We start from the raw sequence: 23,977 nt of genomic DNA, 5'->3' as shown, positions 1-23,977 counted from the left end.
TTGCATGATGTTGAAGTTGCGATACTTGAGCTGGATAAATATAAACATTGCATGAAGTTGTACGTTTCCTAGGATGAAAGTAAACACAGCGGGGTGCATCACCGTTAGGAGAGTGTGACTTAATTAACCGCTTCAGTAAAGCTTGGACCCACACAGACGTCAACGTGTGCGTTGTATCTTCATGGATGGATGGATGGAGTAACTTTATAGAAAGGTCCTGCGAGCTACGGGGCGCAAAGTCCCATAGAGCGGGCTACTCCCACGTTGGGACCGGGAGTTGTAACTCTCTGGCCGCATCGTGGGCTCGCTGGACGGCCCAGAGCTGCTCCGCCAGGTCCGTGCTGCGTAATGCGTCTTGTAGCCTGACGGAGCCTTGATCCTTGTTAGCGTGGGTCATAAAGCTTTTGTGTTCTTACCTCCTGATAATTGGCTACTTACTCGTAGCGGGTAAGTGCCATTGGATAGCCAGAGGCAGAAGAAGATTCTACAGCACGAAACGCGTCCCAAAATGAGCGCTTCGCCGACAGCGTCGAGCCAGATAGTCCGGGTCGACGACAACGTTTCCTTCCTCAACAGTGGCGGCCAAAACATCGTCTGCAAGTCCTGGAGTGCTGACGCAGAGCCAAGGTCGTGAGCTCTCCTCGTGTGCTACTGTCGCTTGTGAACGCCTCTTTTTTGCTAGCAATTACAAGTTATACGTAGCGTTTGTATTGCTTCGCAAAACCTCTTGTCTGAAGCCTCTTGTGTGTCATATGCGCCTCCGAGATCTGTAACCCTGTAAAATGTTACTTCTGATAGCAATGTATACGAGCACATACACACACTGACGTGCGCGCGTTATTATGCGCCGAAACATCAAAAGCAACAGCCTTGAATCGCTTAGTGCGTGAAAGAGCGCCACAATACCGGGCCGCAGCAAACACAGAGTTCGCCTTCCCCATGACGCGTGCCTTGCTGTGTATTGCGAGCGTAAGTTCGTTATTGTGTAACTGAACCACGACCTCCTCTGTAATATTTTTTATAATCATAATAAAGGAGGTCATGGCCTCAACCGGCGATCAGAGGGCGCCAATGGTGGGTTTGACTCCAAACTTGGCCCTGTGTGGCCATTCCTTTGTATCTTCAATTGCTTTCGGGCAGCCGACAATTTTATCTTCCTCTCTTAAGGCGATGTTGGAGGCGCTGTGTATGGGACCTCACTTGTCTGTTCTAATACATCATTGCAGTTCCTAGAGCTTTGAACCCTTACAGAACTTACGAAAGGGTGACTCTACTCTAAGTAATTCCATTGATTCACCCAGATTTACTTCACAGTTTCATTCACCTTTTTAGTTTCCCACTACCACAAGATTTTGAGCATATAGCCTGCCCCTATCCTCACGTCTTCGCCCTATTGTTGATTTGCACCACTTTTTGAGATGATCATCGTCATAATTATGGCTGCTGAGCGACAACTTCACCTTCACGCAGGGCGCTCGTGTTCCTTGCCCACGGCTACGCCGAGCACTGCCACGACCCCAGCTACGACGCCCTGGCTCGGGCGCTGGTCGGACTCGGCTGCTACGTGTTCGCTCACGACCACGGCAAGTTATAATTATGGGGTTTTACGTGCCAAAACCACTTTCTGATTATGAGGCACGCCGTAGTGGAGGACTCCGGAAATTTCGACCACCTGGGGTTCTTTAACGTGCACCTAAACCTAAGTACACGGGTGTTTTCGCATTTCGCCCCCATAGAAATGCGGCCGCCGTGGCCGGGATTCGATCCCGCGACCTCGTGCTCAGCAGCCTAACACCATAGCCACTGAGCAACCGCGGCGGGTAACCACGGCACGTTGACGCACTGCAAATAGAGATGTTCAGCCCCAAATGTTTGCATATGGGCGCGCAACGCCTGCTTATCCCAGAAGCTTATAGGCCAGCGAAAAGGGCGGCACGACAATTGTGTGTTGCCCTTCGTACGGTCCATGATCTTGTGTCCATTTTCTTCTACGCCTACCTCTTGATAGAACGAATCCTTATCAGTTCCCTCAACTCCCTATTATCTTCAGTGCATCTTAGAGCAGGGCAGGATATATCAAGCGTGCGCGAGTGAGAGCGAGTCAGAGTTGTCGCTACGTGAGGAATGACCGATGGGCAAGCTAGTCTCGCACATTTGTTGAGCTGAGTTTGTGCTGAAGAATACGAACACGTACGCAGAGTGATGGACACAAGCAAGTTTCTCTTCTGTGTTAGTCTTTCGATTGTTGTTATTACAGGACGATAACGATCAAGGAAAAAGAAAAAAAGAAAATCAGGGAAGACACTGGAAGAGCTGACCGTCAGCAGCAGCAGAAATGAAAGCAGTATGGCTTCGATTATTGAAGCAAGTGACCCGAGCGGGCGATTCGATTCATCGCCTTCGACGAGAGAGTTAGAGCCAAATTATTGCCACAAAACTATCGTGTTTTTAAACAGTGCTTATGACCAAGTGGAAGCGGATGCGTCAATATAAGTGAGACTTTTCTTGAGTTCAATTCATAGATGAAGCTCAGTAGGTGGCGGGTATACGCGCTGTGGAATGCAAGGATTCAGCAGCGGACATGGAGGATGTGGATACAGCTCTCAAAACGAGAAAAAAGGAAGAGAGAGAAAAGAGATATTCATAAATCTGCAATGTCGGGCTCGGGAACGCGCAGGTCATTAGCTGCAACAGGATTATATGCGAAGTGGAGCGAAACAATTAACCGAACATAGTTTATTCGGAAGCGCTTCGTAAAACTCAGATGCACTTATACCAGGAATGTACAAAATTTGCATAGAAGCGAGATCTGATATGCGTACGTTAGAACAGTTCGTACATGAAGGACTAGACGATTGTCACAATAAATGAAATAGTGAAATTGTCGGCCAGTGACAGGAAGATTAGTGAAGTGAACTTAACGGAAAGCGGCATATGTTGGATGGCAAAGTTTCCTTTCTTGAAAAGCAGCCATTGTGAACAGTCGTTATTGTACGTACATACGCCTCCGTTCCGCTACTCCCTCTGCTGAGCTGGGTGGCATTAGAAACTTCAGTGCTTTTCACTCAGCTGGCGACTGATGGGTAACGTACAATGTGAGATAGCCTAGGAGAAAGCTAGGTTGTTAGGCTAGGCTGGTAGGTTAACAGTTGAACACTTCTAGGTTGCCGTGTTTGCCCTGACGACGAAGTAACCCGCCGAGGTTGCTCAGTGGCTATGGTGTTGGCCTGCTGAGCACGAGGTCGCGGGATCGAATCCCGGCCACGGCGGCCGCATTTCGATGGGGGCGAAATGCGAAAACACCCGTGTACTTAGATTTAGGCGCACGTTAAAGAAGCCCAGGAGGTCAAAATCTCCGGAGTCCTTTACTACGGCGTGCCTCATAATCAGAAAGTGGTTTTGGCACGTTAAACCCCATATTTATTAATTAAATTAATTGACGACGAAGCATTTTCACTTTGCCCGTCGCAGTCGGCCACGGGAAGAGCGAAGGGCCCCGGGCAACAGTGACGTCAGCTGACGTGTACGTGGATGACATCTTGAGTCACGTGGACACCGTCCGGGCCAAGTTCTCGGGCAAGCCTGTCTACCTCGTGGGCTATTCTATGGTGAGCGTGGCTTTCGAGGCCCTTTATATGTGAGATCTGCGTATGCACTCTTAAAAGAAAATAAGAGGGTCGGAGTATTTGCTACCTAGTGTCACACCACTTGCTACCTTAGAATAACTAGCTATTGCTAACGATAGAGTTAGTAACATAACTGACTAAACGAGGTAGTTAATCGTACTGATGGGTCTCAGCTACAAATTCCGAACGCAGTTAGTAACACCGGATTCGAAGGTTCTATTATATAACACATATATCGGGCCCGCTGTGGAATACGCCCCGGCTGGTCCGATATATGCAGCGGAGGTGAGAATCTTTGTATCAGGTGGTGCTAACTGCGTTTCAAATTGGTAGTTGAGACCCATTAGTAACAGTAACTGTACTTTGCTTAGTCAGTTATGTTACTAAGTCTATTGTTACCATGCAGTTATAGTAAGGTAGCAAATGGCGTGACACTAGGTAGTAACTAATATGACCTTTCTTCTTTAAGAGTGTACCACTTTTTGAAGAAAGCGTCTTGTCACATGCAGAACCTTTCGTGCTGAACAGAAAGTAACTGGCAAGCACGATTAGAAACGTGGCTTGCGTAATTCGAGTTAGGCCACGTCAAAGAACCTGAAAAAAAAAAGATATTGTATGCGTCCGCCCACACCGAACTCCAGGAGCTGAAAGTAAACGTAACTTCCCCTTGCAGCCTAGGCTGTTGCTTAGTCACTTGAACGTGCACACATTGACATGTTAGGTGCGAATGTTTTCCCGCTATGGTAACATCCGCTGCGGCAAGTAAATTTCTCTGCCTTTGTACTGTACACGGATACGAGTTAAGTCACCGTGAAAATGGCAACGACAGACAGCATGTCTCTGACTAATTTGCATAAAAGAAACACATGCAGTCACAATGTTTAGCGCGCCTAGCCGCATAGAAATGCGCCGGTGCGCGTCATTCTTCGCGGTCTGCGAAGCGTTTCCTTTTTTTTTCATTTATTTGTCCTAAATGCTCATTTGGGCATTACATAGAGGGCGGGGGAGGGGGAAGAAGACAATAATTGATACAGATAAGTTCGAAGAAACATGTGTGTAAGCTGAACAATCAAGATACATTCAAGTACATACATCTTTAGGTTGTAATGTGGTTAACGCACAAGTTCTTCCTGGCTGTGTCTACAGATCGTGTCGGTTAATCTATTGAAACAGAATACGGGGTCACCACAGGCACTTCATCTGAATTGTCTTCCTCGTTTCTAGAAAGTCAGGGCCCTGAAGTCCGGACTGGACGGCTCCGGCATTGGCTTAAAGCCGTTTCCCTCTTGCGTTGCCACGATGTCCCGACAACTGTCCCGGTAGGGGGACGGGGCTGAAATCTCACACCGCCCATTTGTGACAGACACGGCACGTTTCAATGACCTACAGGTGCACGTATCGGGACAGAAAAGCTCCTCAACTGCATTCTCTGGGCGTTCGCCTGCTCTGAAAGCCCAACAGTCGAAATTCCTTCTTGGCGACTCGCGAGTCCTGAAAGGTCAGTCGTGCGGTCCCACCGCCTTGTTGTCCTGCAGGGTGGCCTCCTCGTCGTCCGAGCTGTCCAGCGCCGGCCCAAGGACTTCGCAGGCATGGTGCTGCTGGCGCCGCTTCTGGGCGTTGAACAGGTCTCGTGGTTCAAGGTGACCGTATACAGTCTTCGTCGTGCGTGTCTTATTAAATTCGGCGCTCAACATTCTTCTCTGCGACAGCACAGAGGAACGCGGGAAGCGGGACACTCGAAAGCCATGAACGGCCCGGAGACAAATGAAGCCCCATTTATGAGCCAACGTGTCAGCAAGGGTGTATACTTGTCTTCGTCAGGTCACCCCTTACATTGTTCAGCAACTGCCGAATCTCTGCGAGGGCGTTCTGTGTAGTCTCTTTAACAAGGAGCGAACAAATTAAATAACAGAGGCGGAAACTCTCAAACGACACCTGGAAGTAGTCGATATACCACACAATCACTGCGCAATACGAGATTTATCGCTATGCCTATAGATGCTCTCTCCTCTTACCTTAATTAACATATTAAAAGCGCTGTGATTCGTAGATTGACCAGAGAGTAAGTACTTCTTGTAGCGCATTTAGCGTAGCTCAATTGTCGTTCAGGTCAGCGTAACAAAAGTAAGCCTTAAAGGACAATGCTTAAATAAGCGCTCATAGCTTAATTTTTTTTTTACGCTGATCATCCAGACGGTTAAGGTACGATTTGGCAATGGGCCCGAACCTACACCCTTCTGTGTCTGCTATCACGCTGGGGTAAAACGCGAACTAGGAAGTAAAGCACCCCGAATGTGCATTCCTTCTTTCACATGCGCCATTGTGTCCAACACGCATTGTAATGGAAACTAAGACACACCGCGAGCTAAGGTTTTGTTTCGAACATACGTTTTGCAGCATAAATTACTAGAGGTAATTCTGGGGCTCGTGAATGTCTGCGGGCACTGGCGCTACAGCGGTTCGGGCCGCTTAATATCTGGCTGAACTTCCTACCTTTGGCTTCAAATGGCTGCGTGACTTTGCGGATTGATCATTTTAAACAGCTATGAGCAATGATAACTCAGGGACATGTACTTTTGTAGAAAATCTCTACACTTGATTAAAAGAAGAAAGAAAGAAAGAAAGAAAGAAAGAAAGAAAGAAAGAAAGAAAGAAAGAAAGAAAGAACGACATCACATCCATAGCAGAGGGAACGTTCGCTGCGGCAGAGTTTAATGTATTGATGCGAAAGCGTCGAATGGTTAATAGAGCGGAAAATCCACCGTCTGTCGTCTGTCGTCTGGACAGACGAAAAACGGCGCCTAAATTCCCATTGGCTGCGATGCCACGTCACGAGCTGCGCCTCGACGGAGAAGAGCGGGGCGAGAAGGAACACCTGCTGCCGCGATAGCGCGCCAGGCGCTGCGTGAGGGGAGAGGGCGCCGCCGCGACGCCACGTCATCCCGCGCTCTCGCTCTCGGAAGCCTGCGTCATCCGCACGCTCCTCGCCCGCGCAAGCCCTCTCTCACCTGCGCTCTATAACTCCGCCTCGGTAAGGCTGAACCGAAACGCGCCAAGCGCCTCAACGCTCTCGCTTGCCCGCGAGTAGCTCAGGCATAACTCTTAGGACCTCTCAGAGGCGTTCAATTGGAGAGTAATGCTTTCGCATTCGCAACTCACAAGGAGTGCTTACGTGCCCTCGTGATTTTGCTAAATGAAATTCTGTTGGTTCCGACCACCTGTTCCTCCTCTCCCCCCTCTTTCCTCCTCGAGCGCGCTCGTATAGCGTGTTACCGCTAGCCACCATACTCCCGCTTTCGCTCTGCTGTCGGCTCTGTCTTGGCTCTGTTTCTGGCCGCGCCTTCGCGTTTTGCGCAGAAAAGCCGTAGCACCGTCTGCGGACGCCGTTCTACTCACTGATGGCGCAACGTCACTATGAGACCATGAGGTCAGTACTCCTCGATCGGAGGGCGGGCCATTTGAACTGCGCTAACGGTACCCGGACGCTTCAGAACGCATTTTCTCTTGTAATAAGTCTCTCCTTGGCACGAAACAAGCGTTTCGAGGTTTCTGGGATGGTATTTCAACAGTCCACGTTCACTTAATAGCAACCTTTAGTGTCCCTTTAAATGCGTCTAAGCTAGAGCTAGCTCACCACGGGGCAGCTTTATCGCATTCCACTTACGTAGAAACGCGGCGACAGTAGCCGGGAACCACGTGCTCGATGAGCAAGAGGCTTTACTCTGTGCAGGCGAACCTGGTTCGCGTTCTGGGCCGTCTGCTGCCCAGCCTTCCCGTAGCCAAGACGGCCGTCGAGCTGGCGTGCCGGGACCCCGCCGCCATCAAGCAGATGAACGACGACCCCCTGCGCTACCGCGGCAACGTGAGTGCGGGCTGGGCAGCCGCCATCTTCAGTGCGCTCGAGGTGAGGGCCTATTCTGCCTTGTCCTGCTTAATACGAAAGATCGTTTTTTACGTTATTTACGTTTGTTACAAGATCGCCTGTGGCAGATAGTATAAATTGTCGTCCTTGAGCTGGATTATTCGAGGTGAGGGCCTATTCTGCCTTGTCCTGCTTAATACGAATGATCGTTTTTTTACGTTTTGTGGAACCTTTACAAAAATCGCCTGTAGCAGACAGCGTAAATCGTCGTCCTTGAGCTGGATTATTCGGAGAGGAGGACATTACTAGCACGAGTAATAGAAACACACATTGAACTAACGGAGACAAATTCCCTGATTAACTTCTTAATTAATCAATTTACTGTAAATATTGTAATTAATGAATTAGCACCAGTGAGCTTGCAAGACGCATCCACTTGAAATGAATTTCCAGGATGACGCCAGTTTCGAGGCATTATTTCTCAAATTGTGGAACGAAATACGTGCGCGTTCCAGTTACTTTTGGGCTTCAATGCAGCAAAGAGCGTTTCTTTTAAAGAGGTAAGTCGAACAACAGCGCTTTTTTACGCCGAGTTTGATGGCGCATATCTCCAAACTGGTGTCATTCTGGAAATTCATTCCATCCAAGCGGACACGCCTCCGAAACTCACTGGCTGCAATTCGTAAATTGCAATATGTGACGTAAAGTAACCAATTCAAAATATAATTAGTGCATTTTTGCAAGTTATTTGAATAAATATTTTGATTTCTCATGCAAGAAATGTCCGCCGCTTCGAATAATTAAGCTCAATAATTATGTCATCTGCAGCAGGCTATCTCTTTAAAAATTGCATAAAACTTGAACGTGATCACCCTGTATAGTCCCTGAGACAGCTAAGTGCCGAAATCGCTAATCAAGTTATTTCTTACTACCGATTGATTTGCTGCGAACGCGAAATAATTTTTTTTCGATGCAATTTTACACTACGGTTAGTCGCCAAAAAAAGCGACATGTTCATAGGGGGCGAAAGTACCCGTCTCCTCATGTTTTTTTATGGTTAAAAAAAAACTGCTCTTCTTTATCTAAACAAAGTGATCGAGATGTAGGATAGCGTCGTGGGTTGGAATTTAGGAATTAAATTCAATTCTGGTGTTTGACGTGCCGCTACCACGATATGATTATGAGGTACACGCCGTTGTGGGAGACTCTAGTTTAGCCTCGACCATCTCGAATTCTTTAAGCACGCCTAAATCTAAGTACACGAGCTTTCTTCTTCTTAGTGTTTTTCTCTCTTTCTTTTTTACATTTCACCTCCGCCGAACTGAGGCCGCCATGGACCCGGGGTGGGTCGCGGCGGGTCCTGGGCTGACACGTTAATGCCGCATCCTGGACTTTCTTTCTCGTCGTATTAAATTAAATTATGGGGTTTTACGTGCCAAAACCACTTTCTAATTATGAGGCACGCCGTAGTGGAGGACTCCGGAAATTTTCACTACCTGGGGTTCTTTAACGTACACCTAAATCTAAGCACACGGGTGTTTTCGCATTTCGCCCCCATCGAAATGCGGCCGCCGTGGCCGGGATTCGATCCCGAGACCTCGTGCTCAGCAGCCCAACACCATAGCCACTGAGCAACCACGGCGTATCGCCGTATTCGAAGCGCGCTTCAAGGGTGCTTTTCGTCTTCAGTGATGACACAGCGAAATAGATCAAATTATTGTAAAGTTTCGCGGGTGCTTTTTCGTCCTCAGGGTTGACACAGCGAAATAGATCAAATTAGTGTACGGTTTCGCGGGTACTTTTTTCCTCCTCAGTGATGACACAGCGAAATAGATCAAATTAGGGTAAGCGTTTACGGTTGCTTTTTTGTCGTCAGTGATGACACAGCGAAGCAGATCAAATTAGCGTAAAAGTTTCACGAAAGCTTACGCGCGAGAATACGATTAATTTACGCCCGCATAGCTCTGCCTCAATCTAACTTCATATATGGAATGAATTTTGGATGTGATTGCTTAAACGTCAATTTCCCGAAAAAAAAAAAGAACGTTGAAGACAATGCATAAGGGCTCTGGTGAGGTTTGAACTGAAAATACCGAGAGCAGCTCTGCGGAAGTCTGCTGGGCAGTGACAGATGCACAGATGGAAATTTCTATATTCACGTGACCGCGGCAATATAGGTGGGCGTATAGCCTCGATATTCTCTACTGTAGTATAGCTCAACTGCGCCTATTCTTTTTTTTTTTCATTGGTGGGTCCCGACTGACTCAATTGTTAAATCGTTTCCGCCTAAGTGCTTCTATTGTTAATGCTTTTCATTTTATGCATCTTGTGAAAGTGCTAAAATAGTGTCTATTGATTATACTTCATTAATATATGTACGAACGTGTCAAACTTACACGTCTATGCCATTTCTTCAAGGTTCCTTCCTTTTCGGACCCTCTGCAAACTTTCTCACCCACCTCTCTAAGTCACGTGATGGTCACGTACATGGACCCACTGAACAACGCCGAATTAAAGAACGAGGGTAAACGAATAACTACATAAACGAGAAACTACGTGAACGAATTCAACTTAAACCATACAGGCATTTATATACGCTCAAGCAGGAGCTCGAGAGTCCAAAGCAACTTCGTAGTACAGCGGAACTTTTCAAGCCTTCACCTAGCAACAGCGAGCTTTCTCTTCGTTCGCCGTCAGGTTCAGACTGCGTGGCCTTGTCATCTATATGAAATACCATTAGAGGTGAACAGGAGTTTTTCTTTTGATAGCAGCTGCAACTGTGGTGGCCATGAATGCCGCATGTGGAGCATTCGGTAATCAAGTAATTATAATTAAACATCCTAAAACTTCAATCGCAGGCCGCCCACGCCCAGGTCAACGTTCTGGAGCTGCCAATTTTCATCCAGCACGGCTCCGGTGACAAGCTGTGCGACCCCGACGCCTCATTTGGTTTCTTCAAGAATGCTCCCAGCAAGGACAAGAGTATCAAGGTGCGCGTTTGCGGAAATTTGTACGTGGTTGTGTTGCATGCGGCATCGCAATTTGTACCGCGCTGCCTGTTGCACTCGCTAAAGTGGCCGATAGCGCTTCAGGCTGCAGCGGGTCCGTGCAGTTTTGGATGTCTGCACTCCCGGTTTTATTTTACATTTGATCATTCAGTTTCACGATTGCTGCCGAGAAACCTAAACAGCGAGGACGCTAAGCAAGAGTTTTCGTGTGTGACTTTTTACTAGTGCCCGAAACCATTTCTGTCGGCCCGCAATACGAGGCACTCTTCGAACGGCCACACTAGCCTGCCAAATTGTTACGATGCATATGCTAAAAGAGTAATTGACTTCTGCAGCTCAAAAAAAAAAAAACAAAAAATCTGGGCTATGTGTTACTCCTCTCGATTGAGGCTGCACGAAACTACAAGCAAAGTGGCGAGTTGCTTCCTTTCGGAAACCAGAATCTAACTGAATTATCGTGTTTTGTTTACTTCCGCTTCACTTTTTAGCTATGCTGCAAGAAAATGCTCAAACGTGGCTATTTGTCACGTTGTTATTTCTACAGCAACCTCCATATTTTATTTTTTTGCTGGACCAAGAACTAGCCTTCCTCTGCTATTGGTCTAGACACTTCGGCATTCGTTTTCTAGGTGTTTGAAGTGGTTTGATTGGTAGATTTATTTATCGAGTGATTGATTCGTTTCATCGGGACGCTGCTATATTGGTAGATATACTAATACGGAAGCAATTTTTTGAGGGCTTGAAGTTTCGTCACGCCCGGGTTGTTTACCTAAATCCTTGTGTTAGTTGTTGTCTAGTATTGGTGACATAATGAGAAGGCACCCCGAGGTCCAATCTTTCGTCAACTGGCAAGCGCACAACGTAATAGCCATTGGGCCATTGCCAATTTGTCGATAGCTGTGCGTTATGAATGGAACAATATGTACCCGATACAGGTTCACAGGAAAGCAAGAATGACTGTCTTGGGTAAACGTACTTATTTATCACCTCAGTACAGATCAGTTAATTATATAGTTCATGGGCCCATGGAGAAACACACAAACCAAGGCCTTCTGACTAGTTGCCTAGTTCCCCTCAAAGTTGTTTTCTTGGACTACGAAACTAAACCTCTGAAGCTGAAATAAAAACCATATATAGCAACGCCTCCGCGCGTGGCATACATTCTACTGTCATGACCTAAAATATCACCAAGTACAAGACGTCCCGCCAAAATACCTGGTGCCGGTCGGTGTCATTCAACGTGCCCGACGAGTTTGGTTGTTACCTTGGTTATGATTGTTAACACGCAAGCATCTTTCGCTAACGGGAGTAACATGGGGACGAATCTAGACTACAAGGCTCCCTTGTGGAAGCCGGAACGTCCACCCCCTCTGGCAGCACCATATTTGTCGGCGTTTTGTTTTGTTTTTCTGTTTCTAATACGAGAATATATCGCTATTCAGAACTCAAAACTGAAGCACAGCAACTTTCGTGCGTCGACAAGATACACCCTACGAGAGCATATTTCGAACAACATTCTCAAGTTGTGTTTGCACAAGCCTACCGGAATCTGTTCTAAAAATACTCTTTTTTTGCTTTGTGCTCAACAGATCTACAGCGACGCGTATCACAGCCTGCTGAAGGAACCCGAAGGTGTCGGGCAGCAAGCCCTGAAGGACATCGTGAACTGGTGCTCTTCGAGGATTCCCACCGAGGACACACCGACAGCGCAACCGCACTTGTCCGGCGAACAGCAGAGTCACGCAGCAACTCTCACAGCAATGCTTTCAAATGCATAAACGCCGCTTCAGAAGAAAAACCGAGTCGTTCACTGTGACTGAATTTGAAAATGCAGTAAACTCTCTTTAGTCAAGATGGGATCCTATAGATGGACGGCCATCGGTCGGCCCGTCTCAGGCAGAAAGGCCGACGTCTCGATTAGTTGGACCTATTTTTTTTTTTTTGTCAAGAGGCGGCCTTATCCCTGCTTGTGCAGTTTCTAAACTCATATCAAGTACTTGTTCACAAACCCAGCCCTCCGTAGGTTTTGCTAACAGAAAAGGTCGTCCCACAAGTTCACAATTTCTTTATCGCACGAAGGACATACATTGGACATGAAATAAAGGTGGGACTTGTAAGACTTGTGAGAGAGACCCGTAGATTATTTATTTTATTTATTTATTAGATCCTGTAAGCCTATTCAGGCCTATACAGGAAAGGGCATACGAGATACAAGAACTCTACGTTAACGATTAGACGGTTTCATAAAGAAAGGGCACATAACATCGATGTCGCAGCTGTTGACAAGCAAAGGGGCGACTATTTATCTTTCGTGATTGTATTTTCGTGTATGTCAAGCAAAAAAGCACGGCATATATAATGATAGTAGCAGTAATCAACTGCTACACTTGTATACGTATCTGCTGGCTTTCTTCACAACTGCCTCAAATGCGCAATCTTCCTATAAATCTTTGTGTACGTTTACTTGCTTATCATTTCCTCTATAAGGTATGTTATTTTAATTACATTTTACGTGATTTTAACTTTTTTTACCTGTCCTTAATAGCCTTACCGTAAGAAATCGGAGCCCATCAACTTAAGATACTTTCCCCCTTCTTTTCTCTTATAATGTGCCTATGCATCGCATAGATATAATTGCATGAATGACAGGTTTAGAGAGCGCTGTAGTAATGTCGACAAAGGATGCGATGGCCAGCTGGTTTATCTGCACACTGCAGCACACGTCGTTGCTCGCCTCTGTTTCGTAATTGCTTTGTCGAGCACACAACCATCAAGACGAGATATGACGAGATTAATAACTGAATCCGCAACAACAGATAACCTTGACCAGTAGTACGTCTTTACGCCTTCGCCATTGTTACCGCTGAGAGAACTGTCATTCCTCGCTGGTTCATAGTTTGCGCATGCTTGTGTTTTTTGTCTTGGGTATATTAACTCGTGATGCTGCTTTTTACGTGAGCAATTGTTGAAAGTAGAGCTAATCGTTGAATCGTTGAAAGTAGAGCTAATTTCTCGTCCGCTATCCTTTTTTTCATTAAGTTTTTGCGATAAACACAAATGTTACACGCATAAGGCTGACACCCTTATTTCTCGTGAGAAATTTCCTGATAGAAGATTCCAGGTGGTCGATAGAAAATAAAAAAAAAAACAATAATGTGGCTGTAGATAGAGGTTCTCACTCCAGCGACTACAAACGCGAACAAAATATTGCTTCAACAGAGAACTCACGTTCTGTAATAAGAGCACGGGTTCTACTCAAGCGGGAACTACAGGGGCCGCTAAACACGAGCTAACATATCATATCAGTCACTAAATGTTGGTAACGAACAAGCGGATCATCTCGCCAAAAAGGCACATTCGCCTAACACACCCAGTTAGCAACTTTGTGTGGCCTCTTTGACACCGCACACCTACTAATATTGTCACCTCCATCAGTTACATCCGCATTAAATGAATATAGTACACTGGGACACGGTGAAAATCGATGGGCCCCATAGTTTCGTAATTCCATACAGCAGCGAGTAAACGTAAATTTGGAATGGCTGATTCTGGACTGTTAGCCACGTGCAAAGAGTAGAGGCGAGTTGGTTCTCTTTCTGCAAGTTGCTGTTGTTGACCTGAGTCGCGGTGGCTCATACACACAGTGGGGTATTGGCCACGCATCGGGTGGGTAAATTGGGTGGATATAAACAAAGGCATTAACCATTTGAACGTTGGAACCTAAACAGCAAAACGTCCTGGTTAATGGCATCGGATGCAACGTTTCGTTGTCAAAATGTTGTGGCGCATACCGTCTAAATTTTTCAGCTAAACCCACTAAACACAAAGGTGTACCAATTTGGATACTGTAATATTTATTTTTACTCTAGAAAATGCGCAAAACTTTTATTGACTGCGACATTTTATGTAGTGGCGGAGGCGAGAATAACCTGTTGAATATTCCTCGTTCACAAGTAACGTCAAGCATATTCTAAAAAAATATCCAAAGGCTCGCTTATAGAAGTAGAAATTCGACGTTAATTTCAAGAATCCGAGAGTGCTCAAGTCTCAAAATGTTTTGTAAGTCCGCCATACAGCGGGTATGCCTGGTGTTGTTAAACAACAACAACAACAACAACAACAACAACAACAACAACAACAACAACAACAACAACAACAACAACAACAACAACAACAACAACGGTGTAAGCACGACAGGAAGACTTGAGATTGCAACTAAGGTCATTCTAGCTTTTCCCCCTGCTATGAGATTACAGCAACTGAGACAGCGCTCGATAAGCAGACGTGTTAGAGAACACCGAACGGATGGAGGACCGAGCCAAAAGTAGGACGTGCAGATTGTCCCTGATACACTATCGCACAACCTAGACTCCCACCTTTGCGGGGCTCACTGTAATATTGCGTGTGGCAAAAGCAAGAAAGATGATAGCGGATTCACTTCATCTTTTGTTTCAGAAACGATTCGTTTCTTTGTTTCATTTTTTGGGGGGAGCAAATGCCAGGAATGTGATCGCGAAACGACCATACCTCAATTCAAACTGCAGCGTAAGCGCGATCGTCATCGCCATCGCGACACCTCCGTACAATGGCCCATTGTCACCTCCTTCATTATCGCCCGACTGCCCTCGAAGGCCCGTCAGGATGAGCGCTCCTGCGACAGCACCGAGCTCGGACGTCAAAGTCGACGACAGCGTTTTCTTCTACAATGGCGACAAGCACAAGATCGTCTGCAAGTCTTGGAGGGGCGAATCGGAACCGAGGTACAGTGCCGTCTGCAGCGCGCCTGATTTGGAAAGAAAGCGACACGTACGCATCCGGGAAAGTACATTTCTAATGTAGTTTTAAGATTTCGTCGCTGCTGACATCGTCAATTGAAGAAAGAGGCTTTAGGCAACTGAAAGCGACTAACGACGGATCATTGACAGTTAATGATGACAGGCACAGCGGCATCGACTACAATTTCTACTCGACTACTAGCTCTCGCGTAGCCCGTTTCCGTTACACGAAAGGCACAGGGATGAAAAAATACGGGCGAACTTATAGCATTTGATTACTCGCTGCACGAAAATTTTGCTTCGCATAGGTTCCAAGATGCGCGTTTGGATCTGCATATTTCTTCTTCCCCTTACTTTTAGTTGCGTGCAGCGTTTGCGAGCCAACGAAGATTGATTGATTGATTCTTTATTGGTTTATCACATATACATGTGATGGGAGGCGAAGGGAAAAGCCATTCAAGGATGGCTTGAGGGAGTCCGTCGCCCCCACGCTGGCAGAGACAACAGCAGAGGCACACACGTTTTGTTCACATGGACGTGTGTGCGAGAGGATCAGCAGCAACGATTGTCTGCATACACTCACACCTCGCTGTTTGTCTATGCATGCAGGGCGCTCGTATTCCTGGCGCACGGTTACGCAGAGCACTGCCACGACCCCAGCTACGACACCTTGGCCCGGGCCTTGGTAGGACTCGGCTGCTACGTGTTCGCTCACGACCACGGCAAGTTATCCGCAGTGACGTTACGTGCAAATGATCCTTCATCGAGTGTTTTACTACGACAAGAGTTAAGAGCTCTAAAACAGCGTGAGCTCCATGCATTCCCCTTTGCTTCCGTTACGCTGTGGCGCGCGTTGTGATCTATGCGGCGAGACTGGTTTCATAGGAAGACGAAGACTCAAAGTGATGCGAGGGGAGGGGGGGGGGGGAGGTTTGCTACTTTGGACACAGTCGAATTCCATTGTTCGTAATGGCGGCATCCTTTTGAGCCAATCAGAGCACAAAGTCACCGAGAATGGTCTATCCCATGCGACGTTCTCAATCTGTAGCCAACGTCTCGAACGAGGAAACTTTTTCTTCCTCAAAGCCCTGCCGTGCTGCCATTTTTCTTGTTTACGCGGCTTCTCGATGTGCTAGTGGTGCACCAAGATGGTGCCCACGATGACCTCTATGCGAACTGCCTACGCTTATTGAACGACGAACTGCGACCAAAGTGGGTGAGCAGGGAGGGGCCTCGGCCTGCAGAGCCCATGTTTCGGACTTCTCTTCGTAAGTGCGTTATCTCAAGCACCTTTGACAAAAGTTTCTTTAAGCGACGCTCACCTATTCAGATTCAGAGTACCTGGGATCATAACGAACGCATACCCTCAGGTGCCTTTCCTTCTTTATTTAGAGCAAAAATAACATCGCCTCTAAAAAGAAAGGTTTACGGGGCCCGTGTGACGCTAAGAAGTTTGCATATACGCAGCTTGTAGCAGCGTGCGCCATTAACATAACGCTGTGCTCCTTTTATGGGCTACGCATTCATGGTGTGCGGCAAACGCAGCTTTCGCGCTCGATAACCAGCGCTCCGCAGACTTACGGAGTCGACTGTACTACATTGTGTAAAATAAGCCGTAAGAGAGAAATGGTATACCCTCGCCTCCTCGCAGTCGGCCATGGCTTGAGCGAAGGACGTCGTGCGATGGTCAAGTCCGCGGACGTGTACGTCGACGACATCCTCAAGCACGTGGATACGGAGCGGTCAAAGTTCTCCAACAGGCCTGTCTACCTCGTGGGCCATTCCATGGTCAGTGAACCGGTGTGGTAAAAAAAAAAAAAAGAGTCGGAAGCACTCGAACAAAAGCGGCTTTAAAATGCCACGACGATCCAGAGAAACCCTTCTACGCTGCAGAGTTCTTCAATCTCACGATTTGCGAAGCTCGTCATGGCATTATGCAAAATAGAAGTGAGGCGTGCAGACAGGACACAAGAGTAGAGAGAGAGAGAGAAAAAAGAAGTGGACAACACGAACGCCGAACACGAACACTTCTCTACTCTTGTGTCCTGTCTGCACGCCTCACTTCTATTTTTGCATAATGAATCCTTCCCAACTAGCTCAGCTTTCTGTCGTTCTAATCGTCATAGCAGCGTTTTAGCATATACGGCACTCCTATAAGACTGAAGAGTGGAGGCCTATTATAGCAACTGTTGCGTAAGCCATCGAGGAGCGAATAAAAAAAATATTGATCCGCTTCGTCGTTTTCCATTCGTCGATATTCGTTTTCCACCGGATTACCGCTGTTTCCAAGCTCTAGAGCGCTCGCGACGCAAGGCGTGTCGACGGTATTTGAAAATTCCTAAACCTCGTCGCCAGCTCTATACAGTGGAGTGAAGGAGGCGTGTACGGTGATCAGATTGCGCGCGGTGCGGATATAGTGCTGTGCTGTCGAGGTCAACTGAAACACGAACAGCGGAGCGCGTGCGCCCGAAGCATAACTGAAAGTATACACAGTGAGCGTCACTAGCCGTAGTTGCGTAGCGGCTTTGGCGTTGCGCGCTGCTAAGCCCGAGGGAGATGGGATGAAATCCCGGCCGCGGTGGCCACTTTTCTACGTGGACGAAATGCGAAAAAAAAAAGAAGAAGAGAAAAAGAAAGAACATGACGCTGGTTGTAACCGTGCATTGGGTGCAAGTTAAAAGAACCCCAAGCGGTCAAAATTAATCCGGAGTCAATCGCACGTACATTTCAATAGTGCCATCGGCAACTGGGTATTTCGGATGATCGTCACGTGTGTCGCACCGCGCGCGCTCGAGCAAATACGAATTGTAAGGTGGATGATGTGGTTTGGGCAGAAACTTTTGGTATGAAGTGACGTTGCAATAACGCCGAAACGATCGCAGAGAATGGCAGTCTTTACGCATTCAGACAAAGCTCTATCGGTTATGTAGATTGCAACAAGGCGCGTTGGACCTGCCGCATTGTTTTCTTTTTGTTGTTGTTGTTCTCCGTATCTTGTGCTTCGAAAACTGTCGTGATCGGGGCGGACCGATCCCGCCCAGGGTGGACTGCTGGCGGTCATCGCAGCGCAGCGAAGGTGCGACGACTTCGCCGGCCTCGTTCTGGTGGCACCTTTACTCGGATTCGACAAGGAACTGGACACCTGGTTCAGGGTAAGTTCAAGAAAAGAAAAAGAAAGGTGCAAGATGACATCATTATTAACAGCAGCGTAACCGAAAGACAGTGTACAGTCGCGTGCAATATGACTTGCAACACCCTTGTTCGTGTCGAAGGGGCTCCAGGGCCGCGCGGCGGCTCTGACATGCGAAGTAGCTGTTTAATAAATGCCACTAATTGAAGGTGTGTTTAGATCTGGAACTTACCTGTGTATGCGCAGCCGTACAGTCTTGGAGCCCCTTCGACCACGGGTACTGCTGTTGCAGATCATACTGCACGTACGTACGTACATATGTATGTATGTATGTATGTATGTATGTATGTATGTATGTATGTATGTATGTATGTATGTATGTATGTATGTATGTATGTATGTATGTATGTATGTATGTATGTATGTATGTATGTATGTATGTATGTATGTATGTATGTATGTATGTTGGTAGTGCAGGTATGCATGTAAGTGGGCATGCATGTATGCAGGTAGCATGGTTTTAGTTGTCTTCAAGTTGTTTTAGACCCAAGCTTGTCTTGGATGACAACGCTAAAGGTAGAAATCTGCCTGACGTGGGCCCTGTCACCCGTACATTGTTCAAAACATAGGTGACATTACAGAAAGAAAAGACATGACGTAGTAATCGACACACGGCGAGGTATTAATGAAGCAGGTATGCATGTAGCAGGTATGGATGTAGGTAGGTATGCACGTATGTACGTAGGCAGGTATACTAACCCACAGCTCGGCCAAACTATACCGACTGACAGAAGCGAATCTTGTCATGGGCTAGGTAAAGAAAGCTTCGCTTTATTTATTTATTTATTTACGCAATACTGCCGGCAGCAATGCTGCCCAAGCAGGAGAGGGCTTACAAAAGATGATTTATCAACATATTTTCAAATAAAACAATGTGCGCAAATAATTCATTCATTTTCGCGCGTACGTCCCGTGCTTCTCAACAGAGGACCCTGGCTCGCGTCCTCGGTTTCGTCTTGCCGACGTTTCCCGTGGGGACTCTCGACCCGGGGTTGCTGTCCAGGGACCCCGAGGCCGTGCGTCGCTTCGCGAGCGATCCACTCCGCTACCACGGCAGCGCCTCTGCCGGATGGGCGGCGGCCATGATCACCGCGCTCGAGGTGAGTGTCGGTGGGGCACGGCAGCCAACGCTGAACGCCACAGACAAGGCGAAGAGAGGTCCTACACTCTTAAAACGGTTGCACCCTTTGGGGTGTATATTTGTCCCACAACAATAATCGTCTTCTGCCTTGCTTGCGTTTCCTTTCCTGAAAACTCGGCGCTCGCTACTTTCCTGTCGAGAATGCTGCGTCACACTGACAACGCGCATGCCGTTCGTGACTGGGAAGTACCGGGCTCGCAGCGTTAAAGAAAGGAAACGCGGGCAACGCGGATGACGATTATTCTTGTGGGACAAGATACGCCCCAAAGGGTGTAAATTTTTCGAAGAGTGTAAAGGCGTACAGTTAGACCTGATTCGCACAGCCGTCGTCTGCCAGCCGTTCTGCCTAAAGCCCTGTAAACTTTGTAAAGAAGTGCCACACTTTCAAGAATGCCGCCTTCTCCTCGCGCACTCTGTCCGAGGCCGACGCCGCGTCGCTATTGGCCTAATAGCATCACGTGGGCCCTCGCGCCGCGCATCAGCGCCATTTTTGCTCCAGAAGCGTCTACGGAGTGGCGAGGAGCGCATGTTGGCGCCGTTGCTACGCTATAGCGGGGTAGGCGGCGCCACGGTCGAGGAGGGAGCGTGAAAGAGAGGAGAAACGAGGAGGAGGGAAGGCGGAGGAGGAGAGTGTCGCTACTTTACGAAGTTTAAGGAGTTTTACGTCTGCCGTAACCGTGACGCCACCTGGCGCACTTCAGGAGAGCGCGTACCATCGCTGGCTTTTCCTCAAGAATGTGCTGCCGGCGACGTTCGCCGATACTCATTTGTATAGCATTTGTATACAAATTGTATAGCAAATGTATACTCATTTGTATAGCGATGTATAGCATTTTTTCTGTGCGGGCGTTGCGCGAAATGTGGTTGCGTTCCGGCATTTTAGTGTGCATAACAATTCCGTATACCAGCAACGACGCGCGAACCACGCACGGAGAGATTGCTGAAGTATTTTTTTCATTAAGAATAACTGTGACATGATCGGACCCGATCGCGACCGAACTGCTCGAAGGTGATTGGCTCTTCCGCGCAAAGCGGCGGGAGGTGAGCCAATAATGGAGATCGAGAAACTCGATCCCGATCGTGTTCAATCGCCATCGAACGTGCCCCGTATGACTGGGGTATTAAACGCCTCGCAGACCATGACAGACGGGATTCGACGTTGGGACATGACATTTGGGCAACACTTATTGTAGTTTTCTATTTCACAGTTGATTCTAAAGTGCTTCTCATTCTTTTAGTGATTTCTACGGGGAAAAAATTGCGCGTTACAATCGAGTGCATACGGTATCTGTTGTTATTCGCAGACTGCAGTGGAACACGCAAACTCTGTGGAGCTGCCGCTTCTCGTACAGCACGGTTCTGCCGACAAGGTCTGCGACCCGGAAGGCTCGAAGATGTTCTTCGATAAAGCTCCCAGCAAGGATAAGACCATGAAGGTAAGCACTTCGTGTCCTTATCGTGTGTCTAATCTTAGCACACTTGCAGGGCCCCATAAACAACTCTGAGCTCGAAGGTGAGCGAGCGCTTTCCCTCTCACCTTTCGCTACCCTCTCCATGGCGCTCTCTCTTTCTCGATGCGCATTTCTCTGGACGACGCGTGGACGTCGATATTAAACGTCGCGTCGACGCTCTTGTTTGAAAACACTTGTTTGCAAACGTCCAGTTTCGAGCGGCACTGAGATTCAATGCGGACGGATGTGTTAACTGGTCAGCAGTCGAGATAAACAAGATACGATCAGTGCATTGGCGAAAAAAAAAAGCAGGAAATAGATCGATAAAGCAGTGGTGGTTGCAGGCGTAGGTGACTGTACAGTGGGGCGATAGATGTTTTAATGAAGAGGGAAAAGTTCAAGGGCAGGTGGACAAAATGCTAGACTGCGATAAATGTAGCAAAATCTGATTAGATCGAGCAGCCTAGGTGACCATTTGTCTTCGCCCTGTTTCAAAGGGGATGCGAATAAAAAAAAATAATAAGCTGCCGATTATCAGGACTCGATCCTCGCTTTTCGGCCACACGCTGTTGCCACGCTATTGCCACACGCTGTTGTAAGGAAGAAGAAGTGCGCCGTGCAGAGCGCCGCAGCCGGATCGCCAATGCCTCTGAAGTGGGGCTCGGGCTAGACGCTGTTCCTGGTGTGACTGGCTAAGCCTACGCTGTTGCGTCTTCTTGTCCGCGTCTATCGTGCCGTCCACAGCCGTGTCGTAGTTCTTTGCCATACCGCTACAACCTGCCGGCTGGCTTAGCAGACGTGGTGTCGCGCTGGTCGCGGGTTCGAATCTCGGCTGCGGCGGCCGCATTTCGATGGGCGCGCAATGCGCAAACAACGATTCAAAACGCGATTCAGAAACTTATGAATGATGGCTTGAGACCCCCGATTCATGAATAGAAGTCGGAGACACGCTATGCATAAAAAAAGAAGTGGCTGCGGCTTCATTTTAAATTGTGCCCAAAAACGTGACAGGCATAAGGTGGCAACCGTTTTCAACTTGTAGTATTGGCAACACACGAGATTGCGAAATATATTACACATTTGAATAAACGTCTAGACTGTAGTGCTACCATAAAAATAAATATTACATATTTTTTATGCTTTGCTAAATTCTTGACTACTATTTATTTTCAAAATCAGAACCCCCCCTAATAATATTTTGGGGTTTTACGTGCCAAAACCACTTCCTGATTATGAGGCACGCCGTAGTGGAGGACTCCGGAAATTTTGACCACCTGGGGTTCTTTAACGTGCACCTAAATCTAAGCACACGGGTGTTTTGGCATTTCGCCCCCATCGAAATGCGGCCGCCATGGCCGGGATTCGATCCCGCGACCTCGTGCTCAGCAGCCCAACACCATAGCCACTGAGCAACCACGGCAGGTGTGAACCCCCCCCCCCCCCTCCCCGAACAAAGAAGCGTGCTGTTGATTTTAGACTATGCCTAGAAAAGGAAAGGGGGAAACTGTTTTTCATTTGTACTACTGGCAACACCCTTACAAGGTATATTGCATGCAGAAATTAACATTTGAATCTGGAAACAGATTTAAGTAAACATCTTCGTTTAAAAAACGGTCGATGTTAAGAACCAGCCAACGCTGACTGGCTGGATCTTGTTCTTACGAACTAGCGTAAGAACTGCTCCATGAATACACTCCTGCACGCGGCAACTTAATTGTTATTTTTTTTTCTTTTTCTTTCGCAGACCTATCCTGGAGCGTACCACGATCTCTTGTGCGAACCCGAAGACGTTCGGCAGCAGGTACTCAAAGATATTGTCGATTGGTTCTTGGCAAGGCTCTCCCCAGAGCAGACCTCTTCTGGAGAAGGTGGTCCATCGGTCCAACATTAAGAAGCGACAAGCGGCTTGAGACAAGAAAAAGAAGGCTGCGTTGTCGCCGGGATAGGATCAACCTCTGATTTCTAGTATATTTCGGCATAATCAGTACACAGTTCGCGCTGGATAACAAAGGCGCTAATTACGATATTTTATCACCGCGTTGATGTAGGACTTGATAAGCTGGTTTACGGCAGGTATTAGGCACGATTTCGCTCGTGGAATAAAAAGCTATAAACTTAGTTAAGCCACAGATTTACGTGCCACACTGTGTTCCATCCCCACCGCGGCAGCTGCATTTCTATGCGGGTGAATTGCAAAAGCGCTAGTGTACTTAGATATAAGTGCACCTTAAGGAGCCCCCAACCCGCCGTGGTTGTTTAGTAAGGCTATGGTGTTGGGCTGCTAAGCACGAGGTCGCGGGATCGAATCCCGGCCGCGGCGGCCGCATTTCGTTGGAGGCGGAATGCGAAAACACCCGTTGTACTCAGATTTAGGTGCACCTCAGTGAACCCTAGGTGGTGCAAATTATTCCGGAGTCCCCCACTACGGCGTGACCCATAATCAAATCGTGGTTTTTGCACTTAATGACTCATAATTTATTTTTAAATTAAAGAACCCCAGGTGTTCATAATTCATCCAAAGTCCCCCCACTATACACCATGCCGCATAATCAGATCGTTGTTTCGGCACGTAAAGCCTCAAAATCTAGTTAAATTATTTGATATATCAGATGTCGTTGATGGGTTATCATGACCTTGCGCATGTGCTACAGCTGAGGTCAATTTGCAGCGCATTCTTTTCCCTTGTTCTTGTTTTTCTGAGTTCTCTTTTTTCTTTCTATAGTGCATGTGTAAGTGCTCTAGTCAAATAAAGGCTTATAGTTGCGAGTTGAGCGCCTGTCCTGTTGTTCTGCACTTCGTGTTTCGTTTTTCGCGCTGCTTTATTAGTCTCGCGAGGCGATTGTTTCGCCCAACTGCCAACCCTTCTGAGGCAAATACTAGCCAAGTATACCGACTCCTGCCCGACGGTATCCTCGCACCGGTGG

At 47.5% G+C, this 23,977-nt stretch overlaps 2 protein-coding genes across 2 annotated transcripts; both read left to right on the top strand.

Annotated features, from left to right (window-relative positions):
- Positions 1-462: 462 nt before the first annotated feature.
- Positions 463-12,619, top strand: LOC135896482 (monoglyceride lipase-like). The gene is made up of 7 exons (XM_065424884.1): positions 463-627; positions 1,471-1,583; positions 3,472-3,608; positions 5,162-5,266; positions 7,357-7,530; positions 10,347-10,478; positions 12,086-12,619. Exons 1-7 carry the CDS (start codon positions 509-511, stop codon positions 12,272-12,274), a joined length of 969 nt encoding a protein of 322 aa, XP_065280956.1. The 5' UTR covers positions 463-508; the 3' UTR covers positions 12,275-12,619.
- Positions 12,620-14,908: 2,289 nt separating this feature from the next.
- On the top strand, positions 14,909-23,824 carry LOC135896473 (monoglyceride lipase-like). The gene is made up of 7 exons (XM_065424871.1): positions 14,909-15,256; positions 15,881-15,993; positions 16,923-17,059; positions 18,313-18,423; positions 19,388-19,561; positions 20,907-21,038; positions 22,798-23,824. The coding sequence occupies exons 1-7, from the start codon at positions 14,919-14,921 to the stop codon at positions 22,942-22,944; spliced, it is 1,152 nt and encodes a 383-aa protein (XP_065280943.1). The 5' UTR covers positions 14,909-14,918; the 3' UTR covers positions 22,945-23,824.
- Positions 23,825-23,977: the final 153 nt, after the last annotated feature.

This window comes from Dermacentor albipictus, chromosome 6, assembly GCF_038994185.2.
Source record: "Dermacentor albipictus isolate Rhodes 1998 colony chromosome 6, USDA_Dalb.pri_finalv2, whole genome shotgun sequence".
In the NCBI taxonomy this organism is placed as follows: domain Eukaryota; kingdom Metazoa; phylum Arthropoda; class Arachnida; order Ixodida; family Ixodidae; genus Dermacentor; species Dermacentor albipictus.
The sequence above is the reverse complement of the archived record's forward strand: the minus strand, read 5'-3'. Positions and strand labels throughout refer to the sequence as shown.